Source organism: Sorex fumeus, unplaced genomic scaffold (assembly GCF_029834395.1).
Source record: "Sorex fumeus unplaced genomic scaffold, SorFum_2.1 ptg000149l, whole genome shotgun sequence".
NCBI classification, from domain to species: domain Eukaryota; kingdom Metazoa; phylum Chordata; class Mammalia; order Eulipotyphla; family Soricidae; genus Sorex; species Sorex fumeus.
The window spans coordinates 5,640,948-5,661,622 of NW_026606206.1; the positions used below are offsets into that span (position 1 = coordinate 5,640,948).

The 20,675-nt window shown below is 47.6% G+C and overlaps 1 protein-coding gene and 1 pseudogene across 2 annotated transcripts in view; both read right to left on the reverse strand.

Annotated features, from left to right (window-relative positions):
- DOCK8 (dedicator of cytokinesis 8) overlaps nt 1-20,675 on the reverse strand; it is a 270,310-nt gene that overhangs the window by 130,299 nt on the left and 119,336 nt on the right. For both annotated transcript variants that reach the window (XM_056106905.1, XM_056106904.1), the window contains exons 11-14: nt 19,996-20,155; nt 16,250-16,386; nt 13,732-13,825; nt 11,954-12,116 (exon numbers count right to left, since the gene is read on the reverse strand). In XM_056106905.1, the coding sequence (XP_055962880.1) occupies nt 11,954-12,116; nt 13,732-13,825; nt 16,250-16,386; nt 19,996-20,155 (554 nt within the window). The remainder of the gene's footprint in view (nt 1-11,953; nt 12,117-13,731; nt 13,826-16,249; nt 16,387-19,995; nt 20,156-20,675) is intronic.
- On the reverse strand, nt 19,428-19,520 carry LOC130016266 (uncharacterized; annotated as a pseudogene).

The following is a 20,675-nucleotide window of genomic DNA, read 5'->3' on the forward strand; positions in this document are numbered from 1 at the left end:
CATGTTGGCCGCGTGTAAGGCGAACGCCCTACCCGCTGTGCTATCTGCTGGGGAAAAGAAAATAAAATCGATGGAGACCTGGCCCTCACCATCATTCACTAACTAGTGTAGATTCTCTAGGACTGTGGTCCACTGGCAGGAATGTTACGCGTGTGTTGGACTCAGAGGGCTGGCAACTACACGAAGGAGAGGCCAACAGGACTCCTAAGAGCGGTGGTGTGAGTATACGCGGAACCTCCTTAACACTTTCCCTATTGTAGGTCACGTTCACGATCATCCTGTTGTTTGTCGATTGCCTCGAGCAGGCCCCAGTAACATCTCCTTCGTGCTAGCCCTGAGATTTTTTTAAAAAGTGCCATATTCCAGGCTCTTTCAGGGTTAGGAGAATGAGACCTATCATTGTCACTGGTATTTGGCACACTGAGTACGCCACGGGGAGTTTGCCAGACTCTGCCATGCGGGCAGGATACTTTTGGTAGCCTGCCGGGTTCTCCAAAGGAAAAATGAGATAATAAGATGTCGCGCGGCCGCGAATGCGCCCCTGTTGCAGGATGGCGCGTATATAAAGACAATGAACAATGCCCTCTGTCCTCCAAATGAGATTGCTCACTGTCAGACACTTCAGGGTACATATCTGCATCCTTCTCCCCTCTACATCTTCCCCCGACTTGCTCAATCTCTAAGCTCATGAAAGGAAATAAGAGAAGAGCAGAAAGGTAAAAAGAAATGCTTTCCAAAGACAACAGCAGAGGGGCCTGAGAGATAGCACAGTGGGTAGGGCACTTGCCTTGCCTGTGGCTGCCTTGAGTTCTGCATCCCTGCAACCCCGTATGCTCCACCCAATCAAATTGAGAGTGATCCCTGAGCACCACCAGATATAGCTGCCAAGCCAAACAAAAACAACAGGAGTTATATTTGAAACATCAGGATATTTTCATTGTTTCTTGGCTCTACAACTTCAAGGGTATAAAAAAACGAAAACATGAGTTTTTCTTTAACAAATCACAGCTACTCTGGCTTTGGAAAGAGGAAAAAGAGCTTTTGGCGTTTGAATCTAGAAAGTAAGCGAATTGTGCCCTCAAGTGGCTGAAGGCTGTTCTGACCGGAAGCCTACAATAGCTTTAGCTCGAGCTAAAATCCGCTCGAGCAGATAGATGAACAATGGGAGGACAGTGCTACAGTGCTATCATTTATAATATCGCAAGACTGACAATATTGTAGACACTCATCAGCCTGGGATTCGGTCAATCACAAATCACTACTTAGTGAGACGTGATCAAAAAGCTGGGGATTTCCATGTCTCTGGAAATGTCCATGTCTTTAGGAAGCCTACAATAGCTGCTAAGGAATCCAGAATTTTCCAATCTTCTGAAAAGGACAGCAGAGGCACTGGGAAAATGGGGCGCAGACTCTGTCCCTGCTATTTTCAAAACCAACTTGACACAGCAAAATCAAATACGGGGACTTAATTCCTCAGCTAATTCATTCACCAGGAACTCATTCTGCCGCCCTCTCTGTTGTCTACCTGGCCAATGTCAATAATTTGCCTGGGCTGCCTCTGAGGGTCTTTGGCAAGAATTTGCATGTATTAAATGGGATTTGTGTCTCACAGAAAACTGCTTCCTCCGTAAAGCCAAAGAGGAGATTTCAGGGATGTCTTCTACTTAAGGCAAGATTTTTCAAATTGTAAAAATTGTAAGTATTTTTTTTAAAAATGTAAGATTTGGGGGGACTGGAGCAATACTACAGCAGGTAGGGCATTTGCCTTGTATGCAGTCAACCTGGATTTGATCTCCAGCATCCTGTATGGTTCCTGAGCACCACTAGGAGAGCTCCCTGAGCCAGGAGTAACCGCTGAGCACCATCAGGAATGCCTTCCCCCCACCCCAGATTATTAAATTTTTCATTGAATTATCATTTATAGGTCTGGAGAAATAGCACAGCGGGTCAGGTGTTTGCCTTGCACATGGCCAACCCGGGTTTGATTCCTCCGCCCCTCTCGGAGAGCCTGGCAAGCTACCGAGAGCATCTCGCCCGCATGGCAAAGTCTGGCAAGCTCCCCGTGACGTATTCGATATGCCAAAAACAGTAACAAGTCTCACAATTGGTTGTGAGACGTTACTGGTGCCCGCTCGAGCAGATCGATGAACAATGGGAGGACAGTGCTACAGTGCTATCATTTATAATATCGCAAGACTGACAACATTGTAGACGCTCATCAGCCTGGGATTCGGTCAATCACAAATCACTACTTAGTGAGACGTGATCAAAAAGCTGGGGATTTCCATGTCTCTGGGTACAACTGTGCTGAAAGGGAGAATGGGGCCAAGTTGAAGTCACACTGTATGACACTGACCCAGAGAAAGGAGAAATGTGGACTTTGACTGGCCTGTCCACAGCTTACTTCTGGAAAGATACAGAAGAAACTGAGAAAGAGTTCTTTCCAATGGCTCAAAAATAGGCTGGCACGGGCATTCTAGGGGTAAGGGCAGCTCAGATAGAGAAGGGAGCACCAAATAAAGGGTGTTGGGAGGATCCTCCCAGGGTGGGAGAAGCATGTTGAAAGTAGACTATTGACCGAACATGATTGCCACTCAATGCCTCTCTTGCAAACCACAGGACCCAAAAGGAGAGAGAACAAAAGGGAATGCCCTGCCACAGAGGCAGGGTGGGATGGGGGGTGGGAGGGATACTGGGATCCGTGGTGGTGGGAAATGGGCACTGGTGGAGGGGTGGGTATTTGATCATTGTATAATCGAAACCCAAGCACGAAAGTTTGTAAGTCTACAACTGTACCTCATGGTGTTTCACTAATAAAAATTAATAAAAAAAAAAAAGAGAAAAGGAAAGGTAATGTTTAAGTACACAGAACAGAAACGACTGATTCTTATACTAAGGTCTTCTATTTACCCTTTGGTATTAAGATATCCTGTTCCTAAGTTCCCTTTAAGAGTTAAATCATCCTTCTTATGAAATGAAGACGAATTTATAGAAGTTTGTTTACTTACTTTAGTGTCCTTAGTAAAAAGAATAAATGATTGGTTCTAGATTAAAAAAAATAGGCTGGCACTATAAATTTAGAGGATTTCCCCTGATCTGCTCGCTAGTATTTCTCTAATGTCCAGAGAAAGGGTCTGGCATGTTGCTAGCACTCTCAAATGTTCAAAGTACAAGGTGTTTATTAAAAATTTTTCTTTTTCTCTGCAAAGGCTCTCCTCCAGGGGAGGAAAGGGAGACAGAACTTTGATCTGCCTGTCTGTGCTTTCATGATTTTGAAGCATCTGGATCAGTCATTTAACCCAACATCAAATCCAAGCCAAGTGGCAGGCTTGGAGAGCTGTTACTTGAACACTATTTCTGGAAGATACCGTTGTGATTGGGACTTCGGCAGGGCTGATCCCATCATAAACTACCATCCTTTAGGTAGAAGTGCTGTGCAGTCTCTAAAGCAGAAGAGCTTCATGCAGTAATACATACTCCTCGGGAGGGACAGATGTAGAATGACTGCATTTATTTGTGGGATCGACCTATCTATCTAACAATGCTGGGTCTCATTCTCCTAATCCTGAAAGAGCACTGAAATGGCTCTTTTAAAGTCTCAGGGCTAGGAGGAAGGGGACGTTGCTGGTGCCTGCTTGAGGCAATCGACAAACAACAGGATGATCGTGATCTACCTACCTATCTATCTATCTATCTAGCATGCCAGGGAAAACGAGTCAGGAGGACTGGTCAATGGTGGGTCAGTGGTATGGGGGATGGAGGGTAATTAAGGTACAGGGGGTCCATTGTGACAACACTAGTTGGGAATGACCACTCTGGACAAGAACTAAGTCTTGAAAGCAAGTAAAGGGATAGACATGCTAACCTTTCAGCATCTGGATCGCAAACCATAATGCCTAATATGAGGCGGGGGGAGAGAGAGAGAGAGATATAGAGAGAGAAAGAGAGAGAGAAGAGAGAGAGAAAGAGAGGGAGAAAGAGAGAGAAAGAGAGAGAGATGAGAGAGAAAGAGAGAAAGAGAAAGAGAGAAAAGGAGAGAGAGAAAGAGAGAGAGAAAGAAAGAGAGAAAGAGAGAGAAAGAGAGAGAAAGAGAAAGAGACGAGAGAGAGAGACGAGAGAGAGAGAAAGAGAGAGAAAGAGAGAGAAGAGAGAGAGAAAGAGAGAAAGAGAGAGAGAAAGAGAGAAAGAGAGAGAGAAAGAGAGAGAAAGAGAGAGACAAGAGAGAGAGAAAGAGAGAGAGAAAGAGAGAGAGAAAGAGAGAGAGACAAGAGAGAGAAAGAGAGAGAGAAAGAGAGAAAGAGAGAGAGAAAGAGAAAGAGAGAGAAAGAGAGAGAAAGAGAGAGAGACAAGAGAGAGAAAGAGAGAGAAAGAGAGAGAGAGACAAGAGAGAGAAAGAGAGAGAAAGAGAGAGATGAGAGAGAGAAAGAGAGAGACGAGAGAGAGAAAGAGAGAGAGAATGAGAGAGAAAGAGAGAGAAGAGAGAGAGAATGAGAGAGAGAGAAGAGAGAGAGAGAGAGAAGAGAGAGAGGTGCCGGCCATAGAGGTAGGTTGGAGTAGGGGGTGGCTTCAAGGGGTGGGAGGTAAACTGGGGACCCTGGTGCTGGGAAATGACACTGGTGGAGGGAAGGGTGTTGGAACACTGTGTGACTGAAACGCAACCATGAACAATTTTGTGATGCTCTATCTTAGGGCGATCCAATTAAAAAAGAAAAAAAGGACGCATTCCTCGACAGGTCTTTGCTGCACTGCAGACTGATTCTAGAGGGTTTAGCACTTGTTCTCTGCTGATTCATCTCACCCAAGAGCCCACATTTGCTGCGGCCTGGGCAGAGGCAGCCTGACCTCTCCTGGATTACCTGCATTTCTTTTTCTTTTCTTTTTTTTTTCTTCCCTGTGTTTTGGGCTCACACCAGCAGTGCTCAGGGCTTACTCCTGGCTCTGAGCTCAGGGATCATTCTTTGGGGGTACTCAGGGGACCATATAGAGTGCTGGTAACTGAAACCGGGTGGGCCTTGTGCAAGGCAAATGCCCTACCCACTGTGCTCTCATTCTGGCCCCAAGTTCTCAGAATTTCTCTTTCTGAACCTTTGATGACTCCCTTGAGTAAGGGAACTCATGAAGAGAAACCCCATGAAAAGGAAAGAAAACTTTAATTTTTTTCCTTTGTGGGTCACACCCGGTGATGCACAGTAGTTACTCCTGGTTCTGCACTCAGGAATTACTCCTGGAGGTGCTCAGGGGACCATATGGGATGCTGGGAATCGAACCCAGGTCAGTCTTTTTTTTTTTTTCTTTTTGGGTCACACCCAGCGATGCACAGGGGATACTCCTGGCTCTGCACTCAGGAATTACTCCTGGCAGTGCTCGGGGGACCATATAGGATGCTGGGAATCGAACCCGGGTCGGCCACGTGCAAGGCAAACGCCCTCCCCGCTGTGCTATAGCTCCAGCCCAAGGAAAAAAAACTTTGAGTTTAAGGATTTTTTTTTTTTAATTTTAAGAGACCTCACCTAACCATGCTGGGGTACCCAGAGACCACTTCGGATGATGCCCAGCACCATGGTTTGAGCCTGACACTTCAGTGCTTGGACCCAGGGGTGCTGTGGACCGTCAAAGCCACACTGGGCCAAGTGGATGTCAAGGAACAGGCAGTGTCAGGAATCACTCTGAGGGCCTGGCACGCCCAGCGGTGGGGCACGCCTCCCACCTCCTGAGCTCTCTCCCCAGCCAGTAAAAGGAAGAGTAAAATGCTCTTCAACTTACTTCTTTATTTATTTTGGTGAAGCCAGGAGTCCAAGCCAGATCTCATGCGTGGCAGCCACACCTTTTACTGTCAAGCCACATTCCTAGTCAAGGAAACTTTGATTCTTTTTGTTTGTTCTGGGGCCATATCCAGCAGTGCTCAGAGACTAACTACTCTGGGCTCTGTGCTCCGGGCTTGCTCCTTGAGCAGTGTTTGTTGGGTATTAGTGCCAGGCCTCTGGCCTGCAAAGTGGGTGGTCTAGTCCTTTGAGCTTTCTCTCTGGGGGATCTGATTATTGTTTTATTTTGTTATCTGGGCCACACCTAGTGGTGCTCAGAGCTTACCCCTAGCTCACTATACTCAGGGGCCACTTCCGGTGGGGCTAGGGGAGGGCCATATGGGGTGCTGGGGATTGAACCTGGGTCAAGTGCGGGGAAGGCAAATGCCCTACACTCTGCGCTATTGCTCGGCCTTGAAACCCTGAATCTTAAAAGACGATGTCAGACCATCTTGAATAGGAATGGGTCGGTAGGCAAGTCTCCGAGCAACAAGCCTGTTTGCATAAACATCCACGGTTGTCTCCAAGGCACCTTCCCCTTTCTCCCGGGCACTGAGATCCGTTCTGGACACAGAACCAGCTGGGCACTGGACAGAATCAAATCCTTCCTCTAAGCTCCCGTTCCTCCCTCAAGTCCTCATTCCAAATCATTTCTTGGCCAGGCTTTTCCTTAAAGGTCCTATCCACTCCATCCTGAACTCCAGGTCAGCTTGCCCATGCCACTGTTTTTGTCCCGGGAGGAAGCAAGCCTGGAGGATTCTCTCCGTGCTCCCATAAATGTGGCTCTTCCCTGCCAGCCTGGGGCTCAGGCAGCCCTCGGGAGGCAGAACTTCTGCTCTGAGCGCCGAACGGGGCTTGGCCAGGAGGAGGCCTCCACACAGTTAATTATCCATCAAAGAAATCGTGTTCTAACTGATACGCCTGTTCTCGGCAAGTACAGTCATTCACGGCAAGTCTGATAATTGCATCAAGAGACCCGGGAGGCTCTCAGGGGCTGGGATGAGAGATGGAAATGCACTTTATGGGGCTCGTCTGAATGTAATCGCCAGTTAAAGGGCCGGCAAGGAGCTTAACAAGCTTAGTACAGCCTCAGTGCCTGTGATGTGCACACACGAGGCAGACACAGGAGAGCACGCCCTGGATGCTCTCCCTGGGCTCTGGGTGGCCTTTGCTCTGCCCTTACCAGACGCTAGCAGGTGTGGCCGTGTGACTGCTGGGCAACGCCACACGGAGAGTCAGCCAGGAGCTGGTTCAGACATGCTCTTGGGCTAACAGTGACTGTTTTCTTCATCTGGCTTGGAGAAAGACACGTCACACTCATGTTTCCAGCTATGGAACAGTCTACATGTGCAATGACTGTCCTGCTTGTGACTGGCTTTGTGTGTGTGTGTGTGTGTGTGTGTGTGTGTGTGTGTGTGTGTGAGACATCCGGCGATACACGGTGTTACTCCTGACTCTGCACTTAGGAATTACTCCTGGCGGTGCGCAGAGGACCACATGAGATGCTGGGAATCGAACCCGGATAGCCACGTGCAAAGCAAATACCCTACCCGCTGTGCTATGACTCCAGGCCCTGGCTTTGTGTCTTGCAGGGACCCCCTTTTACGGCTTTCTGCCTGCACGCTACAGAGCACCCTGGGGTAACTGGAATTAACATGTGAAGCTCCAGAAATTCATCTCTTCTCTCAGAAGGAGAGCTTGCTTTTGTTCGCTTGGTTTGTTGGTTTGGGGCCACGCCCGGCGATGCTCAGGGATTACTCCTGACAGTACCCAAGGGAGGGTATGTGGTACTCGAGATTGAACTGGAATTAGCCACATGCTAAGCAAGTGCCTGACCCGTTGGACTCTCTCGTGTCAGAGTGCTCCATCTCCCTAGCTCAGGGGGATACTCCCAAAGTCCTGTGCAGTTCTTCGGTAAGTGACCCAGACTGTCCCCTTGTCACCCCGTGAACAGCTAGAGGCAGCAGGGGCAGCGTCTTCACAGGACGCGATGTGGAGAGTGCCCCAGGTGACCCTAACTCAGTGGTCTCGTCTTCACCCACCAAATCGGTGCACTGGTGCAGGTCTGCCGGTGTAGGAAGGATGGAGGGATGGCTCTAACTGAGGCAGCGGAGGAAAGCAGAGGGACAGATGCCAGAAAGGCGATTTTTATGTTTCCCAAGCTGTTTTATTTTAGGTCCCATACTAGATGCTCCTTTAAGAGAGTCCAAAGTCCGGCTGAGGCTTGGTTAGAGAGGGGTCGCCCTAGGCACTGACCTCCATCCTTGGTCCCACACCCTGAGCACCACAACAAGAGAAACGATTCAGGCTCTCATCCTAGGTGTGAAGTAGAAACCTCACCTGTCTTAGAACCTGTGACTCGGGCTATCACCCACACTGAAGGCCAGGCAGGAGCTACCCCAGAGCTACGGAATCGCTCCCAGCAACCAGGGGAGCTCTGCGGCTGACGTCAAAAGCACACACAATTGATGGAGCCAGAGTGATACCACAGCAGGAAGGGTGTTTGCCTTGCAGGCCGCCAACCCCAGTTTGATCCCAGTATCTCATATGGTCCCAAAGCCCTCCAGGAGTGATCCCTGGGCACAGAGAAGTGCTGGGTGCAACTCATAGACAACAAAAAAGTAGACAAAGTTGACATTCATTTATCACGGAAGACACTCCTTGTTGGGTACATTAGAGATATTCTCCCTAGGTTCTAGGAAGATCAAATTTTTCATTATCAAGCTATAAAGGTAAAGGCCCTCCCGTTGATCGTCGATTTGCTCGAGCGGGCCCAGTAACGTCTCCATTGGAGACTTTGTTGTTACTGTGTCTGGCATATCGAATACTCTCGGTAGCTTGCCGGGCTCTCCGAGAGGGGCGGAGGAATCGAACTCGGGTCGGCCATGTTGGCCGGGTGTAAGGCGAACGCCCTACCCGCTGTGCTATCGCTCCAGCCATCAAGCTATATTTCAAATTAATGATTTGAGTCCTATATAATACAGTTACCTCAGTTTACCCACTCTGCCCACCTTATTTTCCATTCAATGTCATTGAAAGGATACATCTGCCACCAGGATAGAGCAATGCCAGCAAGCAAAGTTATGCTAGCTAGCAAACCTTAGAATACTGTCCAGAACTCACGAAAGGAAAGCAAAGCTTTTCTTCTATAAGGGGGTGGGATGCATGGAGTCACACCTGGCAGTGCTGAGGGTTTACTCCTGGCTCTGTGCTCAAGTACCATTCCAGGGGGTACCTGGGGGACCACAGATGAATGCAAAGGTAAAATCTCCTGCCTCCGTGCCAAGCTGTCTTCGCCGGGGCCCCTCAGAGGGGGTTGAGTCTCCCTTCCCACCCCAAACAGAACCCCGGCAGCCAAAAAACCTCCAGAACCCAACCACAGCCATGCTCAAGGCCACTCTCCACACACTCGGACGAGCCTCACGCATAAAGGAACCGGCAGAGGAACCCAGGTATGCGGGACCTGTGGCTGAGATCTCCAAGCCTGCTCGGATCAGGACTGGGCCTGCTCCACCCAGATTCCCTGTTTTCCAGTAGCTTGGCAGTCACACCCATAAAATGCCCCCGGTGCCATGTAATCTCATCAACAGCCAAGACCCAGAGACTAGAAAACAGCTCCTAGAAGAAAGTGCTGCAATATTTCCTGGAGTGTGTGTCCCTCTCGGAGAGCCCAGCAAGCTACCGAGAGTATTCTGCCTGCATGGCAGAGCCTGGCAAGCTACCCGCGGTGTACTCGATATGCCAAAAACAGTAACAATGACAGTCCTCATTCCCTTGACCCTGAAAGAGCCCCCAATACGCCATCGGACTACACTAGCATGCAACAAGGACAAATGGAGACATTATTGGCATCCGCTCGAGCCAATCGATGAACAACGGGATGACAGTGATAGAGTGATGCTTGGGGGACTGTAGGTGCATGCAAGGCAAATGCCTTAACTCTCTGACCCATCTCTTTTTACTATCTCTCTGACTCCTTTATCTTATTCTTTTGGAGTTTTTTTGGAGGGAGGGGGCTGGAAGCACAATTTTTCTAAAACTAAAAACAGGGACTGCTGTTCCTTACTGGTATGAGAACATACTAGCATGTTGGAAGAGAGACAACTTTAGACCATACCTATGATAAAGTTTCATGTCATCATTGATATATCATTAATGAAATAATATAAATTTATTCAGACTCCTTTGCTTCAAAACAGAAAACGTGATTCGTGTGTGTGGGTGCCCTCCCGTTGTTCATCAATTAGCTTGAGCGGGCCCAGTAATGTCTCCATTGTGAGACTTGTTGTTACTGTGTTTGGCGTACTGAATATATCACGGGCAGCTTTCCAGGCTTTGCCCTGTGGGCGAGATACTCTCGGGTGCTTGCCGGGCTCTCCGAGAGGGGCGGAGGAATCAAACCTGGGTTGGCCGGGCCAGCTGTGTGCAAGACAAACACCCTACCCGTTGTGCTATCGCTCCAGCTCAGGTATGACCCCAAAACCAAAACACAATAAATAAAATATTTATAGAAGCTATTCAATACAAACAAAAAAGTCCTTCCGCTTCATAAAAGTCAAAGAAAATATGATGTAAAAAATAGCACTGTAGCACTGTCCTCCCGTTGTTCATCGATTTGCTGGAGCGGACCCAGTAACGTCTCCATCTTGAGACTTGTTGTTACTGTGTTTGGCATATTGAATACATCACAGGTAGCTTGCTAGGCTTTGTCGTACACCTCACCCATACGGGGGTGCATAGAAAAGTCATTATTCAACATTCACTTTAACTCTTTTCGTAAGCAAATTATAAACTATGGGAGTCTGGAGCTGGGGCCCTGTGATCCAAAAGGAAGAGGGGGGGGGTTCTTAATCATTTTCCAGAGTTGACCTGGTGTTTTTAATTTTTTATTTAAGAACTATGACTTACAAAGTTATTGATACTTGAGTTTTAGGCATATAGTATTTCAACACCCATGCCACCACCAGTGCCAACTTCCCTCCACCAGGACCCAGTTTTTAACAGGAAGCCTTGGTCTGTCCGCCACAATGCACTGCACAGTTAAAGAACGTTCACTTTGTGGGTTTGTTTCTCGTGATGCGAAAAGTTGGGTCCAGATTAATTCGTTCCAACTTGTCCTCCTTAGCACTCCTACATTTTTGAATCATTCCATGCACTAATGCGTCCTGAGTCCCACTGTGATGTAATTAAGGGATAATGTTTGCAGCAAGAAGTCGAGAGTTGTAAATGCCTCCCATGGGGGATTAGACGCGGAGGGAAAGTCAAGTATCTATAGAATTCATTTAGTCCAAGTATAGTCCAATGCCACAAGCAGTTTTACCCTCAATGATAGGACAGGGCTTCGAAAAAGATACAAAACCACAGCATCCACAAACAAACATTTTCAGGCCTCCAAACTCTCTCTAGGGAATGAGGAACTGAAACTCCTGCATCCTAGGAATGCTTCATTTCCTCCCTCCCTCCTCCCCCCCCCCCCCCCCCCGTGCCTCTCTCCTTCCCTCCCTCCCACCCTTCCCTCCTTCCTCCATCTCCTTCTCTCGTTCTTTCTCTCTCTTTCTTTCTCTTTTGCCATACCTGGCAGTGCTCAGTGATTGCTCCTGGTTCTGTGCTCAGGGATCACTCCTGGCAGGGCTCATGGGATCACATGTGTCGTCAGGGATCAAATCCCTGTTGGCCTCATGCAAGGCAAGTCTTTTACCCACGATATACTATCTCTGTGGCCCTACGTTTTCCTTTTTAAGGAAAAACAGAGAAGCCATTTTTAGAAAGCAATTCAGCAATTATCTATAAACATCATTGGATTTTATGGTTTCTCCAGAGGAGGAAGGAAGAAAACGGGCTGAAAGATAATGAAAGCACTAAGAAACACAAATCCACTGGTTTTCCCAAAAGTTTTGTTTCTTGGGGCTGGAGAGACCCTACAGAAGGTAGGATGCTCACCTTGCAGCCAGCAAAACCTGAGTTCAATTCCATATGTTCCCCCAAGCTCACCAGGAGTGATCCCTGAATGCAGAGTCAGGACTAAACCCTGTTCACTGCTCTGTGTGTGTGTGTGTGTGTGTGTGTGTGTGTGTGTGTGTGTGTTCCTTCACACACACCCCCACCAACTCCCAGCCGTTCAAACTTCAAACAAATAAAGCCTTGTTCCTTACCTGTACACAGTATGGGGGACATACACCTCCCGGATGGGAAATTCCAAAATCTCTTTGTGGGGCCTCGTCCGATTTTCAGGAAAGGGTCTCACTGGCAGCATTTCAGGAGTCAGACAGCAGCTGAGGGTGTCTGGAGCCGGGGAAATCTCCAGTCTGAGAACGCCTAGAGGCACAGAGACGGTTATTTCAGCAGACGCGGCCAGGGTTCAGGAAGTGTGAGAAGAGAGTGGCACTGGAATTCTTTCATGAAGAGAAAGAAATGATTTTTTGTGATTCCTGGATGATTTCCTACAGTTTGGGGGGGGGGACTGTCAGGGCAACTTTCGAGGTTTAATTTCTAGAAGTTAAAGGGCAAGAAATGATAAAAGGTATAGGACTCCTGTTATCATAGGTCTGTATTTCTTGCTTGCTTATTTCTTTGGATGGTGGCGGGGGCGGTGGAGGAAGGGGGTGCTGGTGGCTCTTTGACTCCAGAGTCACCCCAGCAGTGTGGGGGACCACCATGGCTATATCTGCAGGTATCTGGGCAGCGAGACAGTGCCGGGGCCCTGAGCACACCAGGCATGTCACCCTACCTGGAGTGGACTAGAGGATCTTTTGAGTACTCCTCAGAAGTACCACACCATGCGCTAACGGTACATAAGGAAGTAACCAGTGTTCAGCATCACAAGCAGGAAAAGCTGGTGGTTTTCAAACGGGGTTCCCTGGTGCAGGCAGGGGTAGCAGGGCCTCAAGATTGGATGCAGTGGTTTGCAGCACTGTTTACAAAAGCCAGAATCTGGAAAAAACCTGAGTGCCCGAGAACAGATGACTGGTTAAAGAAACTTTGGTATATCTACACAATGGAGTACTATGCAGCTGTTAGAAAAGACGAAGTCATGAAATTTACATACAAGTGGTACCACATGGAAAGTATCATGCTAAGTGAAATGACTCAGAAAGAAAGGGATAGACATAGAAAGATTGCATTCATCTGGGGAACATAAAGTAACAAAATAGGAAACTAACACCCAAGTATGGCAGAGATTAGTACCAGGAATTTTATTCAATGACCCGGAGGACAACCACACATGTTAGGGGAAGGGGGAGCTCAGAAAGAGAAGGGAACACCAAGTAAAGGGTGTTGGGAGGGTCTCTCAGGATGGGAAATGCGTGATGAGAGTAGAATATAGACCGAACAAGATTGCCACTCAATGTCTCTTTTGCAAACCACAGCACCCAAAAGGAGAGAGAGAACAAAAGGGAATGCCCTGCCACAGAGACAGGGTGGCATCGGATAGTTTATTTGATAAACTGTATCTGTCCTCTCTACAGACACTTTTCTGACTATCAGAGAAACCAGATACAAAAACACAGTATCTATTTACAGACTCAATGCTCATTTTAAAAATACACAACACTGGGGGCTGGAGCAATAGCACAGCAGGTAGGGTGTTTGCTTGCACGTGGCTGACCCAGGTTCGATTCCCAGCATCCCATGCGGTCCCCTGAGCACCGCCAGGAGTAACTCCTGAGTGCAGAGCCAGGAGTAACTCCTGTGCATTACCAGGTGTGACCCAAAAAGAAAAAAAAAATAAATACACAACGTTAATATAAATTGGCCAAAAATGTCAACCTGGATTCCTAATACAACCCCCCGCCCCCGTTTCCTTTTGGCAAATGTGATTTTATCAAATGTATCATTAGACTTAAAAAAACAAAAATTTTTTAATTGAAAAATTAAAAAAATGAATAAAGGGCCCAATCTTGGGCAAAGCTAGAGAACCCACCACCCGTACCTGGGATAGACTTGACCCTCCTCTGCAAGGACGAGGACCTTTTGTAGTCGGCTAAGAACTTAAACAAGTCTTCATCACTGAGACGGTCTCCCTCCTGCCGAGAGGAAAAGCAGAGTTAGTCAGGGTCAGGTGAGCTCCCGACTTGGGGGACAGAACTGGAGTTCTTATTTTCACACGCCATGTTAACATTTAACACAATGCTCAGAGACACTGTGAGTAGAGGCATCCCTGGCATCATTTTGCTCCCCCTCCAGTGCTCCTTCTCTCCCTCCCCCCAAGTCTCCCATGAATCCATCTGGGGATGGGACTCCCGCTGCATCTCAGTGACCCTGTGAAATCGAGGCTGAAAGGTTTGTCCTGTAGAACCAAAGCCTCGGTGCTTCTTTTCACTCCCTGGAACAGTACCGGGGAACTGCATAAAGGAAGAGTTGGAGATGGAGGAAACCCTTCCCCATCCTTTTCCTGCCCCCATGCCCTTCACGTGCATCTTAAACAGAGGCTCAGACAGAGCAGGCTCCTCTGTGTACTGCCGAGTTACAAAAGCTCGAATCCGAACAGATTTCAGAAGACGGAGGAACTCAGCAAGTCAAGCGCCTTGTCCCTCAGGTGATGGAATCAGAGGAGCAACTCCTAAATGGAACAGTTCCTCCCGCACTGCTTCTGTCCGGTGACACAGAGCACAGCTCTTCAGTGTCTCTTTTGCACTGGACTTGTTAACACAACACTTGGAATGTCCCCTGAAGTGTGCCTGAGCTATGGGAAAATTTCTAAAATGCAAAATGAAGTCTAAATTTTTTCATTTTAAAATTTGGGCTGGAGTGATAGCACAGCAGGTGGGGCGTTTGCCTTGCATGCGGCCAACCCCGGTCAACCCAAGTTCGATTCCTCTACTCCTCTCGGAGAGCCCGGCAAGCTACCGAGAGTATCCCGCCCGCACGGCAAAGCCTGACAAGCTCCCCGTGACGTACTCGATATGCCAAACACAGTAACAACAGTCTCACGATGGAGATGTGACTGGGCCCGCTCGAGCAAATCAATGAACAACGGGAGGACGATGCTACAGTGCTAAAATTTGAATAATTAAAGATGTTTATTAGTTTTTATTTCTGGGCCACACATGGTGATGCTCAGAACTTATTCCTGGCCCTGCACTCAGGGATCACTCCCGGCAGTGCCCAGGAGACCAAATGAGGTGCTGGGGATTGAACCTGGTCTTGCCGTGTGCAAGGCAAACGCCCTATCTACTGTACTATTACTCCAGGCCCTGGTTCTCTTGTTTTTTTAAATACACAGAATTTGCCATCTTCACCTTTTGTGCTCAACACTGTGAAGGCCATCGACACTGGGCAACACATTCCAGAACACTTTCATCTTGCCAAACAAAAGCTCTTGAGGCATAAGTCAACATCTCCGTGATCTCCACTTTCCCTAGCTCCTGGCAACCATCATTCTACCTTCTGCTCTAGGAATTTGTTTCCTTTAGGAAACTCCTCTTTTTTCAAACAGTCACAACATTAACTGAGCAACTACAGTACACTTGTGATGGCCACTCTCTCTGAGCAGGCGGGCAGTCCTAGAAAGTCTGGGAGAGAATGATGTAGGGCCAACAGCCAGGCCAGGACACCCTGAGAACGGGAGGGAAAGGGCATCTCAGTCACCCTGTTTCCAGTGACTAACTCCATGGTGGCTTGGGCTTACTCCTGCCTCGGTGCTCAGGGATCACTACTGATGAACCACATATGGTGCTGTGGATTGAATCCAGGTAAAGCGACACGCAAGGCAACTGTACAACGGCTCTGGTACCCGAATGAAATGATACTCCGAGAGTGCTCACATGGACCTATTGATTACACCACTGATACACTGAGTACTTGCCATACTCAAGTACTAGGAGGAGAGTTTCACATGCCTCAGATCACGTGACTCTCCAACTGCCACATGGAACCAACACCATCATGACTTTTTTTTTTTTGCTTTTTCTTTTTCATTTTAATGTAAGAGTACTGTTATTTGTTCAGCCACTGATTAGCTGATTGAATTGGGCATGAACTCCACCTCACTTTTTTTTTCATAGCTTTATTTATTAACCCCAATATACCCCCCTCCCACCCCACCCAATGCCTGTGAGGCAGATGATTTCTACTTAACTCTTCTCTACATTGATTACATTCATCATTTCGACAAAAGATGCACCATTATTGTTTTTTTGCTTTTTGGGTCACACCCAGCGATGCTCAGGGGTTACTCCTGGTTCTGCACTCAGGAATTACCCCTGGCAGTGCTCAGGGGACCCTATGGGATGCTGGGAATTGGACCCGGGTTGGCCATGGGCAAGGCAAACGCCTTACCTGCTGTGCTATCGCTCCAGCCCCTATCATGGCATCCTGTAGCTAAACAAAGGGAGGCTTAGTGAGGTGAATGAACTTGCTCCCTTAACTGTGGTCAGTGTCCCTCTTGGGCACTCACACCTTTGTCAGGATGGGGCCCCACCCAGACACATGGAGGCGTGGGGACATACCTGCTTAAAGAAGCTGTTAAGGGTCATGGTGGTGGCCTTGTAGTTGGAGCCGAGTCCATTCTCCTCCAAGGAGAGAGCTCTCTCAGAAAGCTTCCGACTCTGGCTCAGCGTTCTCCGATCGCCTGCAGAGTTTCTCCCTTTAAGGAAAACAACAACTGTCAGTCTAACAGAGGTCGTTTGATTTGACTGGCCTGCAGGTCCCAACTTTGCCTCTGTAAGAAGTGTTTGCAACCACTGAGCAAATTTCCCTCCCCGGATTCCCACCCTTTTTGTTTGTTTTATTTGGGGACCACAGCTGGCAGAGCTCAGGGCTCAGAGATCACTGCTGGCAGCACACAGGGAACCGTCTGCAGTGATGGGGATCAAACCCGGGCAGGCCACAGGAAAGGTGAATGCCCTACCCTCTGTGTCTCTCTCTGGCCCTGCTTCCTGCCTTCCTGAGCACCCTGATGGAGCCTCTCATCCTTCTTTCATCAGGGCAAGGAGGCCAAGAACAGCTCCAGACCCAACCCACTAGAGACAGGGGATGACCAAACACAGCACAGCAGAAGCCCAGAGCTGTAGTCAGAACAGGGACTGCAGATAAGCTTTATTTAGTCAACAGTGTTTGTTTTATTTTATTTTTACATTTACATTCCACTGGGAAAGGCATGTACTCAAATGGCCCTGCAGGCATCTGGGATTATGACCCAGCATGCTAGGGTAAGCCTGGGTATATTCTGATATTCTGAGTCTGAATTCTTGTGCTCTCTCTCTCTCTCTCTCTCTCTCTCTCTCTCTCTCTCTCTCTCTCTCTCTTCCCCCACCCCTGAGTGCTTTTTATCTCCCCAACTTTTTTTTTGAGGGGCAAGGGTAGACCTGGCAGTGCTCATGTCTTACTTCTGACTCAGTACTCAGGGATCACTCCTGACAGTGCTCAGGGGTCCACCTGTGGTGCTGGGGACTGAACAGGGATTTGGCTACATACAAGGCAGGTGCCTCCAGCCCTGTCGCATTTCTCGGTGAGAATCTTCTTACTTTTACCCGGTGAGGCTCAGGGCTTCTGTTTTGAGAGGCAAAATTGCTTAGAACTCAAATATTACTGACTTCCAGTTCTTGTTCTGAACTAAAGATCTGAAAACTTTTTAGTCTTAATTTTTTTTTTCTTTCTTTTTGGGTCATACCCGGCAATGCTCAGGGGTTCCTCCTGGCTCTGCACTCAGGAATTACCCCTGGCGGTGCTCGGGGGACCATATGGGATGCTGGGAATCGAACCCAGGTCGGTCGCGTGCAAGGCAAATGCCCTGCCCGCTGTGCTATTGCTCCAGCCCCTTTAGTCTTAGTTCTTGCTCCGAGCTGAATTAGAACTTGCCCCCTGTTACTGCCCACCTAAACGTGCCTCACTTTCTCTTTATCAAATATTGCATCTTCTGGCTGTTTCTAAAGAATCTACCTCTGCCTTGGGTTCATTTATCCTTGACCCAGAGACAACTGAAACCGCAGGAAGTCTTATGCCTGGATTACCTTGTTTCTGGTGTTCCTGAAACTCTAAGCATAATGCTTTCAGGAGGGCAACTTAAGTCACACACACAAAAAAAACAAAGGCCTGGGGTTAGAGCGATATTACAGCCGGTAGGGCATTTGCTTTGCATGTGGCTGACCTGGGTTCAATTCCCAGCATCCCATATCATTCCCCGAGCCCACCAGGAGTCACCCTTGAACAAAGAGCCAGGAGTAGGCCCGGAGCATCAGTGGATGTGGCCCCCCAAACAAACAAACAAACAAACAATTATTATACTGTGAAGCCTAGGATGTACTAAAGTGAGGTTTATTACTGACAAATCAGAAAAAAACTCAGGAATTTTGACTAGCAACTATGCACAGTAATTCTGGAATGGCAGCAGTAATAACAAAATACTTTCCCCTCCCCATCCCCGATAAAGGCAAGATTTCAGAAGTGGCAGGGCTAAGAAATGCATGAGAGCTGTGAAGGGGGACTTAAATATTTGCTGAATACAAAGAATAACAGGCAACAGAACAACAGAAACAGAAACTCTGCCACGCGTGGCTGGGCCAGCTTGGAAACACCAGCTTCCCAACACAGCTCCAGACCCAAACTGTTTAGGAAATGATCTGCTGAAAAATGAGAAGGGAAAGATGCGAAATAAGCTGGAAAAGTACACATTCTTTCGGGAATGACTTTTTCATCGCACTTGGCAAGATAAACTCGAAGAGGCGGGCGATTTTGCCAAGACACCTGCATATTTCCTTCGCCAAACAGAGTTTGTTTGGGGGCTGGAGCGATAGCACAGCGGGTAGGGCGTTTGCTTTGCACGCGGCCGACCCGGATTCGATTCCCAGCATCCCATATGGTCCCCCGAGCACCGCCAGGAGTGATTCCTGAGTGCATGAGCCAGGAGGAACCCCTGTGCATCGCCGGATGTGACCCAAAAAGCAAAAAACAAAAAAAAACATAGTTTGACACCCAACAGACAGTTTTTATATTTTCTTATTATTTTGAAAATTTTTACTATGGGGGTAGGCAACAGGGGAATCTTTGGGCCACTCCTGGCTATGTTCAGGGCTTATTTCTGTCTCTGTGCTCGGGAATCAATTATGACAGTGCGTGGGGAACTATATGTGGTACTGGGGATCCAACCGGGGCTGGCTGCATGCAAGGCAAGTGCTGTACTAACTGTCCAGCTCCATGAAATTTTTTATTTTATTAGGCTACTGCAAATTAAGGTTTATTTGCATCGCTAAACCGTTTTAGCCTTTTTTCACACTGTTATTTAATTTTTTTTACTTTCGATTACATTTTAGGAATTGTGGTTTACAAATTGCTATCGGTAGGTTTCGTACATAAAATATCCCCGTACCACACCATCCATTAGAGTGTCTGATTCCCTCCCCATTCTCCCAGTGTCCCCCACCCCTCATCCTCTGACTGTGATTAGCTTCTCCCTAAGAAGACCAGTTCTCAGTTTCTGTTGCCTTTGAGAATCTGTTAAAATATAGAACGTGGGGCTGGAGGAACAGCACAGTGGGTAGTGCACTTGCCTTGCACAGTCCTGACCCAGGTATGATCCCCACCACCCCACGGGACCCCAACCTCCACCAGGAGTGATCCCTGAGTGAAAAGACAGGATTAAGTCCTATGTGCTGCTCGATGCAGCCCCAAAACTAAAAAATACATTTTAAGAAATTGGAGTGTCCCAGAAAGTGTGTCATCCTTGTGCAAGGCCCAGGCTAATCTCTGTATTCTAATTTTATTATATCTGTGCTGCCAAAGTCACTGCACGAATTAACTTTTACAGTATCAAACTTTCCAGAAAATTCCATCCCAATTTTTTTATGCAAGTGTATATATAGGTTCCATAAATCTTAATAAACATTTCTCTGGAGATCACCAATGAAATATTTGTAATTTAGTTTTTTGGGTTTTTTTTTTTCGCTTTTTGGGTCACACCTGGCGATGCACAGGGGTTACTCCTGGCTCTTCACTCAGGAGTTAGTCCTGGCGGTGCTCAGGGGACCATATGGGATGCTGGGAATCGAACCCGGGTCGTTCGCGTGCAAGGCAAATGCCCTACCCGCTGTGCTATCTCTCCAGCCCCTGTAATTTAGTTTTGATAGAGTTTCGTTCTATTTATCTAATCTTCCTTTCCGTTCACCACACCTTACTGAACCCTCAAATCCCTAACAAGAAGCAGCTGACTTCATGCATGTGAAAACCCTTTTTTCCCCACTGCGATGAACAATCTTACCAAATGTGGACTCTACGTCCGTCGTCTCCCTCTCCAGGGTGGAAACATTAAAGAAGCTTGCTAAGCTTATGGGAGCCCAGGCGAAGGGCATCCTGTATTTTCCCAAACGTTGGCAAAAGGATTCAGCTTGAAGCTTCAGTTTTTCAATCTTTTCTTTACTCTAGAGGAAAATGGAGAGAGATACAAAACAATTAGAGGACGCTAGCACCAGGTCAACTACTTCCGTCCTAGGTATGAAGACCATCTCCCAAACCCTTGCTCTACTATTAGTGAGGACATAGAAGAAGAATTACTCCCTTTGGGCTGAAAGCCTAGCTGACAAGCAAATACAGATTTTTGTTTTTTTTTAATAAGGTTTTTTAAAAATCAACATCAATTATTAAATGCATATTCTGCCGAAAAAAAAGCAGAAATGTCCAAGGCTTGTTATACCAGCTAATCAATCACAGGCCAGCTATATGACTTGAGAGAAACTCTTAAACTACAAAGTTTGGGTCTGGAGTGAATACAGTGGGTAGGGCGCTTGCTTTGCAGGGAACTGACCACGGTTAGATTCCCAACATCCCATAGGGTTCCGTAAGCCTGTCAGGAGTAATTTCTAAGTGTACAACCAGGAATAAGCCAGGTGTGATCCCCCGACCCCACCCCATGAAAGAAAATTTTTATATGTGAGGTCCAGA